This window comes from Haliotis rufescens, unplaced genomic scaffold, assembly GCF_023055435.1.
Source record: "Haliotis rufescens isolate VD_foot unplaced genomic scaffold, xgHalRufe1.0.p SCAF_2, whole genome shotgun sequence".
NCBI lineage: Eukaryota > Metazoa > Mollusca > Gastropoda > Lepetellida > Haliotidae > Haliotis > Haliotis rufescens.
The window spans coordinates 75,688,164-75,709,998 of NW_025963890.1; the positions used below are offsets into that span (position 1 = coordinate 75,688,164).

General features: G+C 39.9%; 1 protein-coding gene across 15 annotated transcripts in view; it reads left to right on the forward strand.

The window, feature by feature from the left end:
• The window catches only part of LOC124147601 (cAMP-specific 3',5'-cyclic phosphodiesterase 4C-like), a 592,292-nt gene that overhangs the window by 535,869 nt on the left and 34,588 nt on the right, over window positions 1-21,835 (forward strand). For all 15 annotated transcript variants that reach the window (XM_048400566.1, XM_048400565.1, XM_046518271.2 and 12 more), the window contains 2 exons: window positions 5,766-5,878; window positions 15,189-15,282. In XM_048400566.1, the coding sequence (XP_048256523.1) occupies window positions 5,766-5,878; window positions 15,189-15,282 (207 nt within the window). The remainder of the gene's footprint in view (window positions 1-5,765; window positions 5,879-15,188; window positions 15,283-21,835) is intronic.

The following is a 21,835-nucleotide window of genomic DNA, read 5'->3' on the forward strand; positions in this document are numbered from 1 at the left end:
AAGCCTGAAGTGATGCAGGTCTTAAATGTTTACCTCTTGTGTGAAGACAATGAGAAGGGTAATAAAACATCCAGTGATTATGATCAGGACAAAGCCTGCATCATGTGATGCCAGCAGGCCCAAGGGATGCAACTCTGCACAGCCAATTGCAGCACCCACTTTTCCCAGCTGGTAGACAAGCAAAGGCTTCTTCGACTTAGTTCTGAGCAAATTTTGGATAAATAATTTACTCACTATCATACACTCCCTGAGTTAGCCTGTAACTTTAACGACTGCCTCCGTGGTCTAGTGGTAGAGCGTCCGCCCGGAGAGCCGCGTCATACCAAAAGCCGTTAAAAGATGATACTTGTTGTTACCCTGTCTGGCGCTCAGCATTAAGGGGCTAAAACAAGGACTGGTCGGCTCGGAGTCAGTTTACTGTGTCTGAGTGGGGTATTCATGTTATACTGCGGCATGGTATCTCAGTGAGCTAGCACTATAAATCGGCATCAGTCCGGACTAGTACAAGCAGCCACACAAACACACACACGTACATGCACGTCGCTATATAAGTGCAATAATCTTGGACGCGACGTTAAACCCCATTTCACCTCACCTCACCTGTAACTTTAACATTCAACTTACCTTGAGATGGTGAATCTGCACTGTTCACTCCATTCAAAAATGAAAATAAGGGGACACAACTCTTTAGCGACTGAACAGCTAGCCTCAAGGTTTATTTTACAGACAGTAGAAAATGATTTTCAAAGATAAGCCACAGATAATTCTGTTTGATAATGAATCAAGAACATTTAATTGTTTTAACGTAATGCCGACCTTCACATGGAAGGAATTTTTTCAGTACATAGCAATTCCAGGAGGTTGTTTGTTTGTGAGTCACATCTTAATTAATCCGTTAACGAACAAGCACTTGATTGGAGAAGTAGATGATAGCTTTTTATTATAAACTGCTCATGCTGTGGAATTAATGGTTTCCAAATCTCATGATTCATGCCGCTGTTGGAGAGATAAAACTCCCATGATTCACCGGTCAGGCAGGTGCTTGAATCATGAATGACCTTGTTTGTTGGTATCATCGATGTACAAGTCCGCCTCCATGTGAGTGAGGGTAAAGATACAGGTAGCAAGACGTATTGATGCGCATCTCCAAGTGAGTGAGTGTAAAGATACACGTAGCAAGACGTATTGATGCGCATTCACCGCTTCATATTCTTTTTAACGAAATTTTTACAAAAAAAATTAAAATACCATTCCTATAATCTGCTTTAGGAAATAATGACGTAGTTTCTCTGGTATCTCATACTGAAGGTGACTTATTCATGTGGAAATGTGTGCTGAAGTTTGGAGCCCATTAAGTATATTTTTGCCAGTTCTTGTTTCTCCTGACTTTTTTCAATCTGATTGCAGAGCATGAAGGCAGAACTATAGTTTTTGTTTATTTATTGAGTAGCTTACATAACTAGTAAAGTCAGTTTATTTCTTATGTGCCAAGTGACTTTGTTTGGGCTATGCATCCTGCAACTTGGAGTGCAAAAAGTCAGAATCAGGTGCAAAAATGAAATATGGGTTGAACGAGTCATTGCTGAACAGCACTTACTGTGAATATTATAAGACCTTACATTTTTGTTCTTGGTTTCTGTAACCCCCTACCTTAAAATATAAAATTCAGAAAATGAAAAAGAATCAGAATGACAATTTTTTTTTAATACCTCCGACGGTTAAGATCGCTTTGACAATAACAATGACAATGAAATGCTGCTGTCAGCTTTCAGATTTATTAGAGTATTATCCAAGTTTGTTATCAATGAATGAGTGTGTTGGTAGGCATATTCTCTTTATCAGCTGTCCATCTCAACTCCTGGAGTATGACGTTCATCGGAACAAGTGAATTATCTGTTTGACACAGGTGACTGTCACAGCTCCATGATAACAACCACACTGACGTCAACATTGTCTTGTTTTCATCTTGTGGCTGTGTCACATGTTGGGTCATTCCTTGACCTCTTGTGTATGTTTGTACAAGAATCTAGCCACATACTTCAGAAACAATATCGACCCCTGTGTAGCTTCCTTCATGTATACTCAACAACAAAAGTTCCTGTGACACCAATATTTTAGTGTATTTTTCAAACAAGTAATATTGAAGTACATGTATAGAATCAAGTTACAAAAATGCAACTGCTACAGAAAAGCATGCATTCCATGCAAAAGTTGACTTTTATCCAAGCCCCATGCATTTCACTACCCAAGAATGGGTATAAAAACATGTGCGTTAACGGGATTCCATATGCATTGTTTAGCAATATGCTGTCAACCACTCAGAAAAACAACAAAATTATGCAATTATACAACATTACGAAATGCCACGCCTGTACGAAAATGAGTGTCTGAGAGCCATTGGTATGCTTGAAGCAGGATCGAGTCAACATGATGTTGCAAGGCAATTTAACGTCCACAGAAACACCATTTGGTGTTTATGGCAACGTTGGCTACAGATGAATGCCGTCAGAGACCATCCTCGGAGTGGCAGGCCAGGCATAACCAATAATTGACAAGTCAACTGGATTCGAACAACACACCTACGAAATCGATTCAAGCCAGCAACAGTGACTGCAAGAAGCATCCCTGGCTTTCGACGAATATCTTCACAAACCATACGTCATCGCCTCAGATGTGCAGGGATTATCGCCAGAAGACCCGCCAGACATCCCATTTTGACAGGAAATCACCATCAAGCACTTCTACAGTGGTGCAGACAGGTTCTACGCTGGACGGCCATGCAGTGGGGACAAGTTCTATACACTGACGAGTCTTGTTTTCACCTCAGTCACAGCGATGGACGGATTCGAGTGTACTGACGTCGGGGTGACCGTTACGTCAATCATTGTGTCATGGAAGTAGATCGGTTCGGGGGCGGCAGGGTTATGGTATGGGGTGGGATTAGAGCAAGACAGAGGATCCGTTTGATAGTGCTAGAGGGAAATCTCAATGGACAGCGCTACCGCGACGAGATCATCGGCCCTGTTGTTCTACTGTTTTTGCGTCGTCATGGCCCAGGCATTACCTTTCAACATGACAACGCCCGGCCTCGACTTGTTCAGGATTCTCTTCAACAAAACAACATGAATGTCATCCCCTGGCCGGCTCACTCCCCTGATCTCTCACCAGTCGAGCACATGTGGGATGAGATGGATCAGGGCCTTCGACGTCAAACCACATGTTCCACAGACACTCCAGGAACTTCGAAACATGCTCCAGCAGATATGGGCAGATATCCCACAGGACTTTGTGCAAAGCCTGGTCCATTCCATGAGACGAAGATGTGTTGCTTGCATCGCAACCAGAGGCGGACACACACGCTATTGATTTGTAAATTGACATTTTGGCATGTTCATGTTTTTTATGAAATCACACATTTTCTGAAGTCAGTATGACAAATTAAACCATTTGAACACTTACAGGAGTCTTTTATCTGTTGCAAACCAAAATTGTTTTAGATTTGGTAAAAAACATAACTTTGTATTAAATCTTATTCAATGTCACAGGAACTTTTTTTGTTCAGTATATATGGCTGCATCATGGTGCAGGGACGGAAATTATGAATATGTGTCAAGGGGGGAAACAGTTCAGATTTAAGAATAGTCCTGTGGGTACCCGTGTCCTACTCAGTACCCACCTAACCCGAGTACCCAAGTTATCCGTCCCAGCCCTAAAACACACCAAACACTAAGCTGTTTGTCCCCAAGACCCTAAAGTACACAGTCTTAGAACCAGTGGGTCACCATGTCAGTCATTTACACAAGCATTTGATCATTTTAGTTTAGGGTTATTAAAAGTGAAATTGTTCAAATTAGAGATAGTAGAAAATTGGATGTAATTGAAACAATTGCATTAATTATTGACCAAATGTGTGCCACACTAAACTGAATTCATTCATGCTGTCATACGTTTCTGTCAGCTGAATCAATGAGAGACCACTAACGAGACTCCTTACTGCCAGATCCCCTCTGATGAGTGATGGAGTGGATGACGTCACGGGGACGTGAGAGATTTTGTCGTATACATGTTACTCCATGTGGAAAATGGTGGAGTTATATATAGAAAAGACATTGTATATGTCTTTTGTCCATAATCAGATGATGGCTCGGTTAATTTCCCTTGTGTGCTATCAGAATGGTTCCTGATTATTGACAAATATTCTCAGTTACTTTTCATAATGGTGGGTGCCTTAAAGTTGAGATGTGGAAACCTTTGTTGAAACTCTTGACAAACATGCCAGTTGAACGTCTGGCTGGGTGCCTTAAAGTTGAGATGTGGAAACCTTTGTTGAAACTCTTGACAAATATTCTGGTTGAACGTCATGCTGGGTGCCTTATAGTTAAGATTTGGAAACCTTTGTTGAAACTCTTGACAAATATTCCAGTTGAACGTCATGCTGGGTGCCTTAAAGTTGAGATGTGGAAAACATTTTGTTGAAACTCTTGACAAACATGCCAGTTGAACGTCATGCTTGGTGCCTTATAGTTAAGATTTGGAAACCTTTGTTGGAACTCTTGACATATATTCCAGTTGAACGTCATGCTTGGTGCCTTAAAGTTGAGATGTGGAAACCTTTGTTGAAACTCTTGACAAATATTCTGGTTGAACGTCATGCTGGGTGCCTTATAGTTAAGATTTGGACACCTTTGTTGGAACTCTTGACAAATATTCCGGTTGAGCGTCATTTATGGTGCCTTATAGTTCAGATTTGGAAACCTTTGTTGAAACTCTTGACAAATATTCCAGTTGAACGTCATGCTGGGTGCCTTAAAGTTGAGACGTGGAAAACATTTTGTTGAAACTCTTGACAAACATGCCAGTTGAACGTCATGCTTGGTGCCTTAAAGTTGAGATGTGGAAACCTTTGTTGAAACTCTTGACAAATATTCTGGTTGAACGTCATGCTGGGTGCCTTATAGTTAAGATTTGGAAACCTTTGTTGAAACTCTTGACAAATATTCCGGTTGAGCGTCATGTATGGTGCCTTATAGTTAACATTTGGACACCTTTGTTGGAACTCTTGACAAATATTCCGGTTGAGCGTCATTTATGGTGCCTTATAGTTCAGATTTGGAAACCTTTGTTGAAACTCTTGACAAATATTCTGGTTGAACGTCATGCTGGGTGCCTTAAAGTTGAGATGTGGAAAACATTTTGTTGAAACTCTTGACAAACATGCCAGTTGAACGTCATGCTTGGTGCCTTAAAGTTGAGATGTGGAAACCTTTGTTGAAACTCTTGACAAATATTCTGGTTGAACGTCATGCTGGGTGCCTTATAGTTAAGATTTGGAAACCTTTGTTGAAACTCTTGACAAATATTCCGGTTGAGCGTCATGTATGGTGCCTTATAGTTAAGATTTGGACACCTTTGTTGGAACTCTTGACAAATATTCCGGTTGAGCGTCATTTATGGTGCCTTATAGTTCAGATTTGGAAACTTTTGTTGAAACTCTTGACAAATATGGCAGTTGAACGTCATGTTGGGTGCTTTTCCTCTGTGTAGATATTGAAGACTTTGTGTTGGAACTGTTCAAGAGTAGGAGCTCATTGGGGTTGTTCTGTTCTCTGGGGTGAGATGACATTACTTGGAGTGAGATTGTCATCAAACTGGAATGTATTAACGATGAGTTCGAGATGTTACAGCATGCTGCAGACTTTTATCCTAATGTTGGATTTATTCAACACTGGAGCTCTGTTTTATTGACAAATGTTGTTTGTTTGTAGATGACACATACATGAAGTTGGCTGTGGAGACCCTGGAGGAACTAGACTGGTGTCTGGACCAGCTAGAGACCATCCAGACACATCGCTCCGTCAGTGACATGGCATCTAGCAAGGTAAGCCATTGATCCGTCAGTGACATGGTGTCTATCAAGGTATGCCATTGCTCCGTCAGTGACATGTTGTCTATCAAGGTACGCCATTGCTCCGTCAGTGACATGGTGTCTATCAAGGTATGCCATTGCTCCGTCAGTGACATGTTGTCTATCAAGGTAAGCCATTGCTCCGTCAGTGACATGTTGTCTATCAAGGTAAGCCATTGCTCCGTCAGTGACATGGTGTCTCGCAGGGTAAGCCATTGCTCCGTCAGTAACATAGTGTCTCGCAGGGTAAGCCATTGTTCCGCTAGTAACATGGTGTCTCGCAGGGTAAGCCATTGCTCCGTCAGTGACATGGTGTCTCGCAGGGTAAGCCATTGCTCCGTCAGGAACATAGTGTCTCGCAGGGTAAGCCATTGCTCCGTCAGTGACATGGAGTCTATCAAGGTAAGCCATTGCTCCGTCAGTGACATGGTGTCTCGCAGGGTAAGCCATTGCTCCGTCAGTGACATGGAGTCTATCAAGGTAAGCCATTGCTCCGTCAGTGACATAGTGTCTATCAAGGTAAGCCATTGCTCCGTCAGTGACATGGTGTCTAGCATGGTAAGCCATTGCTCCGTCAGTGACATGGTGTCTAGCATGGTAAGCCATTGCTCTGTCAGTGACATGGTGTCTCGCAGGGTAAGCCATTGCTCCGTCAGTGACATGGTGTCTATCAAGGTATGCCATTGCTCCGTCAGTGACATGGTGTCTCGAAGGGTAAGCCATTGCTCCGTCAGTGACATGGAGTCTATCAAGGTAAGCCATTGCTCTGTCAGTGACATGGTATCTAGCATGGTAAGCCATTCCACGTCACTGACATGGTGTCTCGCAGTGTACGCCATTGCTCCGTCGGTGACATGGAGTCTATCAAGGTAAGCCATTGCTCCGTCAGTGACATGGTGTCTAGCATGGTAAGCCATTGCTCCGTCAGTAACATGGTGTCTCACAGGGTAAGCCATTGCTCCGTCAGTGACATGGTGTCTAGCATGGTAAGCCATTGCTCCATCAGGCTTCCACAAAAATGAAAGTTCAACAACTGGTAGTCTAGATCATGTACTTTGTGTACCCCTCTGAAACGTGTAAATTGGCATGGCTCCCATGGCTGAAAGCTATGAACACACAATGCCATTTAGAAAGTGGTCGAATGTAAAGTACAGATTCTCGTACTTATCTGGGTACGGGTACGTGATCTCAACTACCAGTTGTCAGACTTTCATTTTTGCGGAAGCCCCTGTGGCTGAGTGGGTTAGGTCGCTGACTTTGTTTGTTGGCGATTAGGTGCCTCACTCTGGCAGTGTGGGTTCGAATCCTGGACCCCAAAAAGTACGAGAATCTGTACTTTACTCAAAAAGTGTTATCCCTAATATAACATGCGTTAAATACATGACTGTTCAATATTGAGTATAATTTTGTATGTTAAGGAATATAGTTTTGGGTATTTGATTATATAAATTGATGCCAAACAGGTGTGTGTCTTCTCCCATTAAGATACACGGTAAACTATGTAATTGTTTATCTATTCAAGACATTATTTGCATGGTAAAAGCAGTCATTTTATGTTGTGTTAAAAGCGTCCAATTCTGTTTTACACATCAAGATTTTACATAACATGAACAAAAACTAAGGGAAATATATATTAATCAAAATACCAGTGTTGTCTTTCTCAGATGTTGTCAAAGACATAAAACCAGCTATGACGTCAATATAGAATGGTGTCATTTTTAAGTAATTCATTACATCTGATGATAAGCCTAGAGCTCCGTTAATAATGGTGCAACAATTGTCACATTACACTTGCACAATCAGGAGGATGCTAGGGCCTTCTATTTCACTATTACTTCCTTTTTTATGAAGCCGATTTCATCATTTCTTATGTTTTGTTTTTTAAAACCTTAATGTATACGGTTTCAATATTGATATTTGTCTTGGAATAGTTTGTTTCCTAGTCAACAAAACACCACGAAAATATATTGTCCTTATCCACAGCAAATTCTCACCAATTGACTTGAGTTAGCATAGCAGAGTTATACCCCCTTTTCTTTGTACGTATGTAACCTTGATGTTGTAAAGAAAAATCAGTTTTAGTCATTTACGGCAGGCTATTTTTTGTATTGAATTTATAGCGTTATACATAAGCATATAAATATATAAATCAGTTTGATATATAATTATGTAGTTCAGATATTAGGCAGTACTTTGCTCACTCACAGTTTCCGTAAAGCTGCTAAATGAAAAACATCGTCACAGAGTACTTTTATCGGTTGTATGAAAAAAACGGAGAAATTTGCTGTTTTTCAAGGCAGAAATACCTTGGACAACACTTAGCAGTATCTTTTTTTTCAAACGCGTTTAATATTTGAGGTTAAATTTACACCATCAGATGGGTAATTTCATATTTTACATCTCTGCATAATTTTATAGCTGGGGGTTGATCCAGTGCAGCGTGAGCGCAATTCTCGCACAACCTTCTCTTTTAAGATCTTAGGAAAATGTACTTCAGAAAGAAAACTCGGCATCCAGCGGGTTAAAACCCAATCATAGGATTCTTGCATGCCTAAGGGATGCAACTCTGCACAGCAAATTGTGGCACCTGATTTATTATTTTTTACAACAGTTAATATGTCATGCCAGAATTGGGTGTTCTTTAACTTCTTTTGAGTAGTATACATAACAAATTACCTTTGGTGTTTAATATTGCAACAGATTTGGACAACTGGGAAGGGAGAGAACTCCTGTATCTGATGTTCCAATTAATTGGTTTCAGTTTGCAGCCAAGGGTTTAATCATAACTTACATTCCTTCTTTGATATTCCAATGAGGAATTATAACATGTATTAGGAATCAAAAATCTGAAAATGGACGTGGTTTCAGAACAAATCTATAACAATGTTTTCTAGTAGTTGTCGACCTGGGAGGGTTCTGGGATAGAATTGACCCCAGCAACCTCTGAAAGAGGCAACTTGAAGGAGTGGGAGGTCTGGCTTGGTGAATTGGTGAATTGTATGTCATCGTATCTAAACAGCAGGGTACTATGCTCATGATATCAATCACTGGTTTATGTGGTCCAGACTTGATATCAGTATAGGGCACGTCATATTGCTGGTATATTACTGAGTGGACCGTTAACCAACAAACTGTGTTGTAGATTATGGTAATACATCAACTTAGAACTTTGCTATTTTGTTTATTGTTTATTTGTTAGACTTGCACAACTCTGTAAAGAGATTTTTTTTTAGTTTAAATCTTAATTCTTAGTTTATATAAACAGTAAGAACAAGTTATCTCTTTAAAAGACTGTTGACCTCAGCTTATCTAGACTTGCGTATTGTAAGGATAGAATTACTATACATCCATTGACTTATCATTCAGTAGAGACTTGGAGTAAGGCTAATGATTTCTCTTAGATGTGAATTTTAAATTTAATTCATGATTAACCATTAACTGATCATCATCTTCTTCGAAAACAATGATTAATTTTGAAATTTGTACCACTCCCCAACAGAAGGTCCTCTGTCTGTTGTCAATGCCCTGAAGACAATACCCTGAGGGTCTCGCCAGGTCCTGTTCCAACTGCTGTGGATGATGAATGTGTTTTTGTAAAGATACATCTCCTGAGATCATATAATCATATCAGTGAATCAGACACTATGTTGAGATGACACATAGTCTCAGTGCACCAAGTGGCCAGGGCCTCTAAGTCATCTGTGTTACAGACGTGCATGACGGACTCCCAGGGATCACTTGAATGGCAGATAATGTTCTCTCAGACATATATCTTGGAATTCTGTCAGTCTTGATACAGCAACATGACACTATACAACGTGTTTCAGCAGTCCCAAGGGCTTTAAGAAATGGTGACACGTTTTGTTGTTTTATGGTTATGGAGTTATTGCTAATCCTTCAGTTTTGGGTTAATTTTTGTCAAAATATGACTAAGATGAGTTTGTGAAGTTCAGTATTTATTTTGTTATTTAGCATACAGTTAATCAGATTTTTGTATTTTGATAAGGAAAAAAGAAGAAGTTAAATCTGTTTAAAGCGCAGGATGTATAGCATTCATACAGTTCTTTTTTTATTTACTTCAGAATGAGTGAGTATAGGTTTACGCCATTTTGGCAATATTCCAGCAATATCATGGCAGGGGACACCAGAAATGTGCTTCACACATTGTACCGATGTGGGGAATCAAACCCGAGTCTTCAGCGTGACAAGCAAACACATTAATCACAAGGCTGCCCCGTCGCCCCTATTGACTTTTGAAATAAGGTGTGGTCCAGAAATAGTAGTTACATGTATCGGAATAACTATCATTAAGTAAGTCAACAGATACACGTTATGACACCTCAAGTCAACATGTAGAGGTTGCCAAGGCAACTGTGTCGGAGCACTTTATCCTGAAAAATATGAACAAAAGGAGTTTATAGGTTCTAGCTTTTCACATTGAGCATTTGATGCATATGCATCGGTTGATTGAGGACCTCGGCATTGACATCGTTTGGCAGCTGATAATACTGATGTTATGGTAAGAGTGAACACCACGATTGTTACAAACTCTTAAGCTGTGCTATTTAATAGTTGAAGAAATTGATTTTGATTCAGAGAAAAGATGTCTCTGTTTCGACCCTTGTTCAAAAGTTGTTTGATGTATGTTACAACATTCAAGGCCTCGGTCAAGCCTTCAACACGCTTTATGGTAGACAACAGTGGGGAGGGTGGGGAAATAGGGGTGTGGGTACCCGAGTAGGGTGGGGTAATAGGGGTGTGGGTACCCGGTTAGGGTGGGGTAACGGGTGTGGGTACCCAGATAGGGTGGGGCAATACGGGTGTGGGTACCCGGGTAGGGTGGGGCAATACGGGTGTGGGTACCCGGGTAGGGTGGGGCAATACGGGTGTGGGTACCCGGGTAGGGTGGGGCAATACGGGTGTGGGTACCCGGGTAGGGTGGTGTAACAGGGGTGTGGGTACCCGGGTAGGGTGGTGTAACAGGGGTGTGGGGACCCGGGTAGGGTGGGGTAATAGGGGTGTGGGAACCCGGGTAGGGTGGGGTAACAGGGGTGTGGGTACCCGGGTAGGGTGGTGTAACAGGGGTGTGGGGACCCGGGTAGGGTGGTGTAACAGGGGTGTGGGTACCCGGGTAGGGTGGGGTAATAGGGGTGTGGGTACCCGGGTAGGGTGGGGTAACAGGGGTGTGGGTACCCGGGTAGGGTGGGGTAATATAGGGGTGTGGGTACCCGGGGAGTAAATTTGGACTCGTCCCAGCCCTAATTTCTACACACACATACACACACACACACACACACACACACACACACACACACACACACACACACACACACACACACATATATTATTACTCATGTGCCATATTTTCTAGTGTACAATATAGTGTGCATCAAAACATGATTTATTCTGTGGATTGACAGATTATTGCAATTCCCTGTACTTGTACCATTTATTCCTTTGTTTATGCAGATAAACAATTGACTTGGCTTATTATTATTATTATTATTATTATTATTATTATTATTATTATTTACAGATTAAAATAAAAAATGCAGCAAAGAGGGTTTGGTCAGGCAGGTTAGGCTCATCATCAGCTCAGGGCCCTTGCCCCCCTTTACACGCAACCCAGACAGCAAATTATTATTATTATTATTATCATCATCATCATCATCATCATCATCATCATCATCATTATTATTTAGCATAAAAACTTTGTGAAACCATGATTACCAAAATAAGTATGAATACATTTTCAGTGACATCCAAGAATAGCATACAGAATGTAGAGCAGGTGAGATGTACCAGAAGTTTAAGGAGGGCAGTATGTTGCATCTCTTGAAAGACATCCATAAATACATTATAAAATAGTGCTGGTGTGCCTCGGGCTTGTAGTGACCACTTTCCTTAGTTAATCCCTTTCACTGCACCCTCTGAAAGTTCAATATATTTAGAAAATCCCAGTTGAACAAAGATTGTATTAAAGGTTTGGACAGAAATAGTTGATATCTCGAAAGTGACAGCCATGTTCCTTTGTTGTGTCCCATCCCTGATGCTCAAATCGGAAGAGTCGTCTATGAGAGCAGGCGATGATGAACGAGCTATATAGGCTTGTATGGCTTACAAGAATAGTCAATCTACCATTAGCATTAATTGTTAACATATTGATCTTTATGATGATGAAAAAGAAAGTATTTCTGACAGTTTGTGGGTCTTTTAGGATCTTGAATGATGGAATCGTTTGGAAATAGTTTTACCTTGAATGTACCATAAAGTTAGGTAGTTAATGTTTATATGAAGCTCATGATATAGTTAGAATCAGACAATGGATTTGGCTTGTAGAAGAGTTTTTTTATGCATATGGAAACGTTTTTTGTCGGAGTATTTTTATATCAGAAACAAAGCATTAAGCCTCTATTAATTTTTTGTGTAGGGTACATTTTTTTTTTGACTTGTATTGAAATTGATGTGAGGGATGAAATGATTTTGAGATTTATGATTTGGACCAATTGCTTGAGTCATATTACAGAAGCTGTTGATAAAAGAAGACATGCGTGCTGACACGAATATTATCGGGATACTGGGATGAGGGAAAAGTGTAATTCATAGTATCTTCTGAGATACATCTTGTCTAATATGACAAATTACATTTGCTATGCTTTTTATTACAGTAATTATATAAGAAGCATAAGACCCTGGCAAAGCTAGAACCTTAGTGAAATGTGATTATGTTAGGATTGAGAACTGGAGTGAACACGGCGAACAGATCCGGAGGCGTTAGGTCAGTAGGCTTGCTGACTTGTGTTCCACTTTTTGTAAACTATTGATGAGTCTGACATCAAGCCCTGGATCAGGCAAACCTCTGTGTAGGACAAGGACGAAAGCTCTTCCTTTTGCGAAATGTGGAAATATTTTGGTATGTCTTTGATTCTCACACCAGTCGATGTGGTTTAGGTCGTGTTAGGTTTGTGTTGACCTTGCTTCTCAAGGTCAAGCCTTTTGCTGTCTTAGTGTTCAGTCATTGAAATTAATATCGGAGCGAGTGAAAGCTTTTTATGCCCAGTCAGCAATGTCCCAGATATTTATATATCATGTGTACTGTAGCTGACTGACTCAGGACAAGGCACCACCAGATACTGACTGTAAGTGCTGGGATTATAAGGAGCAACTTAATGGATTGGGTGCACGTGGTCGGGATCCGTGTCATCGTACCCCGACGGCATGGATCCATGCTCATACTATCAACCACAGGTATGATGGTGAATCATTCACCATGTTAACAGTTTCTAATAAAAGTAAAGAAATAGATTTAACTTTTTGAAACATATTGACCACAAATGGATAAAAAATCATACCATTAATATCTATGAGAAAGTGTGCTATTTTTTAGAAAATCTTTAAAACATTTGTGAATATCCTCAATTTTTTAATTCCATTGATGACGTCTTTCAGTGCTATGGACATTAATACAGTTTTAGTTTGATATATAATACTCTTCCTTTGATGATTTGTCATTTCAATAGTTTTTAATAGCTGCATGACATCATGTCGTCAGAACACTCCCACACAAGGCAGCTCAAGATGTACAATAATTACAAGTTTGTACCAGCTGACATCTTTAAACCCCACTCAAGCACTCACCCACCCATCTATCCACCCACCCACTCACTCACTCACTCACTCACTCACTCACTCACTCACTCACTCTATTCCTTTATGTAATTCTATGATTCAGTGAATATCCAACACATTCAAACTATCAGTGTTCATTATGGCTTTTATGGGGGCAGATTTCACTGCAATAACTTATTAATGTTATAGGTCCAACATCCGATCACAGGTTGTTGTAGAATTTGAGCTGATTTGTAGTTAAACCTGGGATTGTCATGAACTTATGACACAATGTACATGTAAGGATCATTAGGCAAGTTATCATACCTCCATGCCAGAATAATGAGATCTGATTGGTCCATGTGATCTTGATAAAATACTATGCGTCCCAACTTAGGGGGAAATAAATTTCTCAGCAGGAGAATAAGTCTCTTATACCCCGCCACAAGCAAGTCAGGCTGCATGTGGATTTCTGAGAGGCAGAATAAATCCCTTAAACCCCTCAATGAAAGTCAAGTTGCACAAATTAACCGTAGGTCAATGAAACAGCGGTTTCCTATCAATTTTGAATTTGTTTTTATTATTTTACAATGTCAAATTAAAACCTCCGGCTCATGGTATAAATAATGTTTTGTTGGATAAATCAAATTGGTTTAGGTTAGCAACCTATTTTTGTTGTATAAAGATGTGACATTTTTTAGAAATTATTGACAAAATTTTGTTTTTGTTTGATTTGAAAGCAAAACGGAATATATGATCCTATCACCAATAGTGAAACATTTTCAATCAATTCCATGTTAATAAAATCCTGAAATAACATCCTGCTATTCTTCATCCTTGAATGTCAGTTTTGTTTGATGTACAACAGCTGGCAGGATCTGTTTACGACAGGATCAGTCTGATACTTCAAGGCAGACTCTGGCTCATAAACAGTATTGAGCAGCTTAAGTGACACATGTGAGACAAATATTGCAGATTACCTATGTACACTTAAGTTTATTAAGCATTGTCAACAGCAGCATGCTGTTCAAGATGTGATGTACAGGTCAGTGGGTTTTCATGCAGGAGGTTTATTTGTATAATGTATATATTATATAAATATTGCTAGCTATGTGGTAAATCACAAAGAACAATGATGAACAAAGCTTGGTTTAATAAGTATTGTTCTATCATGACGTCTTTTCTGGAGATTCGAACATGCACTTGCAACTTGATGTAATAAGTTTGATGTAAAAGGTGACTTTTGCCCAAACTCACTCACTTTTGCACTGCAGGGGGAATTGATGAAACTGGCTGCACTGTACTCATGAATGCTTTTTTTCTGAAAAGAAAATATGAAAAAACCCATCTTGGATCAATCCTTAAACCTTTCTTGACTTCTGTCTCTCTGGACAAAAAAATCTTTAAAATCAATAAAAAACAGATCTGACCTAAACGCCTTTCTGTGTCCCACTGTGTTTTTGGATTAGTTTCTTAAACAGGGAACATATGGACTATGCTTTCTTGAATTAATATGTCCTTGTTGATCCTTAAGACACACATTATGTGGCGTGCCATGATTGGGTGTCGCCATTTGGATAATGGGATTGGGAATGTCAGGGATTTGTCTGCCTTGTTGAGTTGATTACCTTTTGGATGTGATATATATTCCTCATTTGTTGTTTATCTGTTTCAGTTCAAACGAATGTTGAATCGAGAGCTGAGTCACTTCGCCGAATCTAGCAAGTCTGGAAACCAGATAGCAGAGTTTATTTGCAATACTTATTTAGGTAAGTGATTTACATTGGCCAGGATTTTTTAAAAGGGGTGGGCTGCATACTACCCATGTCAAGGCCTGGGTCCTACCATGGATCTGTGTCCTACCATGGATCTGAGTCTACCATGGATCTGTGTCCTACCATGGATCTGAGTCCTACCATGGATCTGAGTCTACCATGGATCTGTGTCCTGTCATGGATCTGTGTCCTACCATGGATCTGTGTCCTGTCATGGATCTGTGTCCTACCATGGATCTGTGTCCTACCATGGATCTGAGTCCTACCATGGATCTGAGTCTACCATGGATCTGTGTCCTGTCATGGATCTGTGTCCTACCATGGATCTGTGTCCTGTCATGGATCTGTGTCCTACCATGGATCTGAGTCTACCATGGATCTGTGTCCTACCATGGATCTGTGTCCTACCATGGATCTGTGTCCTACCATGGATCTGTGTCCTGTCATGGATCTGTGTCCTACCATGGATCTGAGTCTACCATGGATCTGAGTCTACCATGGATCTGTGTCCTACCATGGATCTGAGTCTACCATGGATCTGTGTCCTACCATGGATCTGAGTCCTGTCATGGATCTGTGTCCTACCATGGATCTGAGTCCTACCATGGATCTGAGTCTACCATGGATCTGTGTCCTGTCATGGATCTGTGTCCTACCATGGATCTGTGTCCTGTCATGGATCTGTGTCCTGTCATGGATCTGTGTCCTACCATGGATCTGAGTCCTACCATGGATCTGTGTCCTGTCATGGATCTGAGTCTACCATGGATCTGTGTCCTGTCATGGATCTGTGTCCTGTCATGGATCTGTGTCCTACCATGGATCTGTGTCCTACCATGGACCTGTGTCCTACCATGGATCTGTGTCCTGTCATGGATCTGTGTCCTACCATGGATCTGTGTCCTACCATGGATCTGAGTCCTACCATGGACCTGTGTCCTACCATGGATCGGTGTCCTACCATGGATCTGTGTCCTACCATGGATCTGAGTCCTACCATGGATCTGTGTCCTGTCATGGATCTGTGTCCTACCATGGATCTGTGTCCTACCATGGATCTGTGTCCTACCATGGATCTGTGTCCTACCATGGATCTGAGTCCTACCATGGATCTGTGTCCTGTCATGGATCTGTGTCCTACCATGGATCTGTGTCCTACCATGGACCTGTGTCCTACCATGGATCTGTGTCCTGCCATGGATCTGAGTCCTACCATGGACCTGTGTCCTACCATGGATCGGTGTCCTACCATGGATCTGTGTCCTACCATGGATCGGTGTCCTACCATGGATCTGTGTCCTATCATGGATCTGAGTCTACCATGGATCTGAGTCTACCATGGATCTGAGTCCTACCATGGATCTGTGTCCTACCATGGATCTGTGTCCTACCATGGATCTGTGTCCTATCATGGATCTGAGTCTACCATGGATCTGAGTCCTACCATGGATCTGAGTCTACCATGGATCTGTGTCCTACCATAGATCTGTGTCCTACCATAGATCTGAGTCCTACCATAGATCTGTGTCCTACCATGGATCTGAGTCCTACCATAGATCTGAGTCCTACCATGGATCTGATTCCTACCAAGAATTTTTCAAATGTAATGAGAACAAACCTGCCCTTTCATAACAACAACAAAAAAGTCAAAGGGAAAAAGTTGTTTTTAAAAAGGAAACACTCCTTTTCATTTTTTCTCAAAAGGCACGCTGGCCTTTTTGGACTGTTCTCACACAGAGAAAAGCGTACTACTTTGATGCTTGACAAGTTGCCACACCTTGAAAACATTGGATTTGGTGTCAGGAAAAGTACTTGACAGATATAACATGTTTGGCTTCACCCTAGCCAGACAAGCAAGGCACTAAGTGAATTACCCTGTCAGGCTGATCTCTCGACTACACCTAGGTGATGGTTATAGATGTGGGGGTGTTAAAGATACTCAAATAAGGGTTTTACCACCGACAGGAAGGATCTGTTTGCCAAAAAAATGTTTTTTGTTAAGACAGTTGTGCTATTAAAATATATGGAAAAAATGTTTTTTTTTGTTTATTTAGTTGATCTCAAGTATTTCTCAAGTCTTGCTAGGTGTTGTTGGCAAGTCAGGAATTAACACTCCTTCAGAAACAACATTGTGTTGCCGTGGATGTGCTGCCTGCTCACTATGAGACACAGTTGCATGTTGTATAGTTCTACTAAGTCCTGCGCAATGTCACTTTTTATAATCCTGCATTTGGATTCACAGACTGTGTGGAATTGAAATGTCTTCCATTTCAGGAACAGTTAACGGATCACCTTCAGGAAACACCTAGTTAACGATGCCGCAGGTCTCTCTATTCAGGGTAGATGGGGCATTCGTATCTACTTGTTTAATGAAACAATTTTGTATTAGACTCGTTGCTACACAAGACTATGGACTGTTCTCTTAGCGTTTCCAAATTTTTAGAGTCAACTTTTTTTTCAGATCAGGTCTTTATTAAATGTAGATCTAGATGGTTATATTTAAATTTCGAATTGAATAAGGAAGGGTTTAGTGTTGCTGTTATAATTCTTGTTGATAATGCTCCTGTCTGCCTGTTTTCTGTTCCTAATTAACTGTACAATTGATATGCATCATTAACTGTGGGCAAGCCAAGTGGTCAGCCAGTCTGTCCGAGCCTGATCTGATTACAATGCCAAGCTTCCCACTTTACTATAAGATTATAGGGAAATCATTCACTGTGTCACTGTGTCAACAGGTCTGCATAAAAGTATAATCAGTATTAAAAATATTTTGAATAAATATTCATCATAAATGTCCCAGTTTCTATACGTTAGTCATCTAATTATTTCGGGAATGGATGAAAACCTGCACATTTCTCTCTATTTCTAATGTTGCAATGGATACAATGCAGTGGCGTCATGGTTACAGGAACATAGCTCTGCTTGTATTCTCAATGCCGTAAGTACAGTTATGCACCCTTGTGTCGAACTTTGATGTCGAATGTACGATTGTCTCGAAGTAAAAGCTTGGTCGCTGAAAAATTAATGCAGGTTTAGAGTTTGTGCTAGATTTTCATTTCCTAATAAAAGTTGTCAAAAAATATAATGTGTCCCCTGAACCATCATGTAAACACATCCACTGGTCCTTGACAACATTTGCTAGACTTGAGCCAGTGGGCAAGCGTTGGTTTCAAGATGTTGGTTAGGTCTAGACAGTGATGGTGGGTTGTGTAGGTGTGACGGTTTTCACTTTGTCAAAAAGAATTGATGAATTATGGATTTAGTTTATTGTTTGTGGATCAAAGCTACAGCAATAACGGAGAGTCCCTTTGATATGCACTCCAAGGTAGAAGTCACTGTGATCATATGGATTTATTGATAACTGAAAATTAATGGTAATAGTTATGATATAGATTTTATGGCCATTTTATGACCATATAACTTGATGTATCTTCTTTGTGCACAACAAACCACTTGTTTAGAAATACCAGTCATCTCATTCTATGTTACTGGAAACAAAAGATCATTCATTTCATTTTGTCAAAGAGCTGATCAAAGGTTTTACCATACGTTGTGCAAAGAACATTAAACATATAAGCTTGTGATGGTATGCTGCTAATGTAATGCCAACAGTTGAAGAATTCAAGAAGGGAATATAAGACATGTATTTTACATGTTAATGGCGCTCATGGAAAATAATAGAATTGGTCTCAGCCAGTCAGAATCCGACATTCATGTGGGAAGTAAGAAAAGGTGTCTCTATTAAAATATATTTTTTCTGTTTAACTTTAGCACAGACATTGTGGAGAGGGGTATGAAGGGGGTTCCTTATGTTTGTAGTGGAGTTCCAATGGCACGGATAAATGTAAAATGGTAAAACCTGAATGACACACACAGAAATAATATTTTCTGAACATATATACCTTGTGATGATTGCTTGAATTATATGAAACCAGTAATGAATGTTTCACAGTAAACTGGACATGCACATTAAAAATGAACTCTTAATGATGAGAATTCATCACAAACTAAACCATGGAATTCAGTAATTGGAAAGTTGTTATCAATGAAATAAAAACTGTTTAGTTTAGCCATCTTGTTTTCCAAAACCCAGGTTTTCATTCCGATCTTAAATCCTTTAATAACAAACAATGAAAAGAGATATGATGAAAGCTACAAATAGAAGTATTTGAAAAAGTGACATATTTTATATTAATTAGTTGTCAAATATTCCATATGTCATGGAAATGTGGCTAAGATCTCTTACTTGATTAACAACAAAAGCGCTTTCCTAGAGACTACCTTCATTGTCGGTGAGCACTGGAATGACTGTGGTTTGGTTATGCAAACCCTCAATGAAAGGTAGGCTAGGTATGACCCCCCAGGAGATCCTGCTATGCAAGATATGGCAACAAACAAGCAAGAAAGCCAACGCTCCAGCCTTACCATATGTCAATTGATATTTTCGGTTCAGCTCAGGTGGGGCTAGGTAACTTCAATATTGGCATACGCTGGTCTTGTTTTCCACCTTTACACACTGAACCTTCAGCTCCGTGGCTGCTACGTATTCTCTGAAATCATATTTCGGTTAAGTAGAAATCACTTTTCGAAAAAGGATTTACAAGCTGTGTGGTTTATGGGTGTTCAAATGCAATGTGATTTGTTTGGGTAGACAGTGTGGAAAAAATATATTGTTTTCCTCTTCTGGAATGGATCGCACTCAAATAACACCCATACCTTTGTGCTGTATTTGAGGAAAGAATGTGAAATGAGGTATAGGATATGTACATGTTTTCACCCTCATTTTACCATATTATTTATGAGGTATTTTGATGTTTTGAATAGGAAAAGATGTTTTCTTTTGGGATTCATAACAAGAATGGTTGTAATTCCAAGATGTTTGTTTTTCGTGATTTTTGATATGTTTGAAATAAGATTAAGATTTTTTTCACATTTTTTATTAAAATGTTTTGTAGTTTATAAAGTGAGTGAGTGGTTTTATGCCACTTTTATCAATATTCCAGCAATTACATGTTGGGGGACACCAAAAATTGTCTTCATTCATTGTACCTATGTGGAGAATCGAACCCAGGCTGTTGGTGAGCGAACCCTTAACCACCAGACTACCCTCTGTGCCCAAAGTGTACATACAAGTTGTTTTATAGATATATATTAATAACATTTTAAAGCATTAGGGAAATAGTTTTTAAAGATAATCAGTTTCTTCTTCACTGTGCAGAGTTGCTGACCTTTGTCATGCCAGGATCTGTGGATCTATGACCTGCGTTCAGTGATCTTATGTCTCATAAAGATGACATGCCTTTATATTAATTTGACACAGTATATTGTGTTAAACCTAACTCACTTAAGTATAAAGAAAAACATGTTTGCTTTCCATCCTAGGATTTTAATTTTAAATAATATTTTCATAATTATCCTCTCAAAAGATCTTTCATAGTTCATAATGTGTTTTTTATTATTGATTTTCAATTTCCAAGTTGTTGCTATCTGATGAGTGGGTACTCCCATGAATATGTTTTGTGGATGAAATTAGTCTGCATTTAGTATAATAACAACGCGCTATTGACGTCAGGAATATAATTGTCCATTGTCAAAAAGAAAAGCAAAAATGAATTTCATTTTCCGAATGACGTGTTTAGTGTTTGACTGCCTCCGAGATCTGGTTGGTCTGTCCGTAGAACGGAAAATCAGTGGTTCGATTCCTGACCACCTACCAAAAGACATTAAAAGATGGTACTAGTTGTTACCCTGCTGGGTGCTGGGCATATGGATGGGGATAAAACAAGGATTGTCAGTGGACTCAGCAGACTGGGACTAATAGAAGCAGCCTTAGACACACACACATGCATCCACGTTGCTATATACGTGCAATAATCTTGACGTAAGCCACATTTCCCCTCACATTGAGTGTCATGTCTGTACGTAAGTTCTTGCCATTTATTGCTTCCTCTCTCAAACTCTCTGGTGAATAGTAATCACAGTTTTAGTTATGCTCCTCATCATAAGATGTTCACGTTTGTTGAGGCATCTAAATTGAAACTTTTTTTTAAAAATTGAATAAACTCATTATATTTTAGTATATGCGCTATTGCCAAAAAAATTGAAAGAGCGGAAATTGCGAGTGTTTGTATCAAGTGTACATCTACTGAGAAACCTTTGTATCAAGTGTACATCTACTGAGAAACCTTTGTATCAAGTGTACATCTACTGAGAAACCTTTGTATCAAGTGTACATCTACTGGGAAACCTTTGTATCAAGTGTACATCTACTGAGAAACCCTTGTATCAAGTGTATATCTACTGAGAAACCTTTGTATCAAGTGTACATCTACTGAGAAACCCTTGTATCAAGTGTACATCTACTGGGAAACCTTTGTATCAAGTGTACATCTGCTGAGAAACCCTTGTATCAAGTGTACATCTACTGAGAAACTCTTGTATCAAGTGTACATCTACTGAGAAACCCTTGTATCAAGTGTACATCTACTGAGAAACCCTTGTATCAAGTGTACATCTACTGAGAAACCTTTGTATCAAGTGTACATCT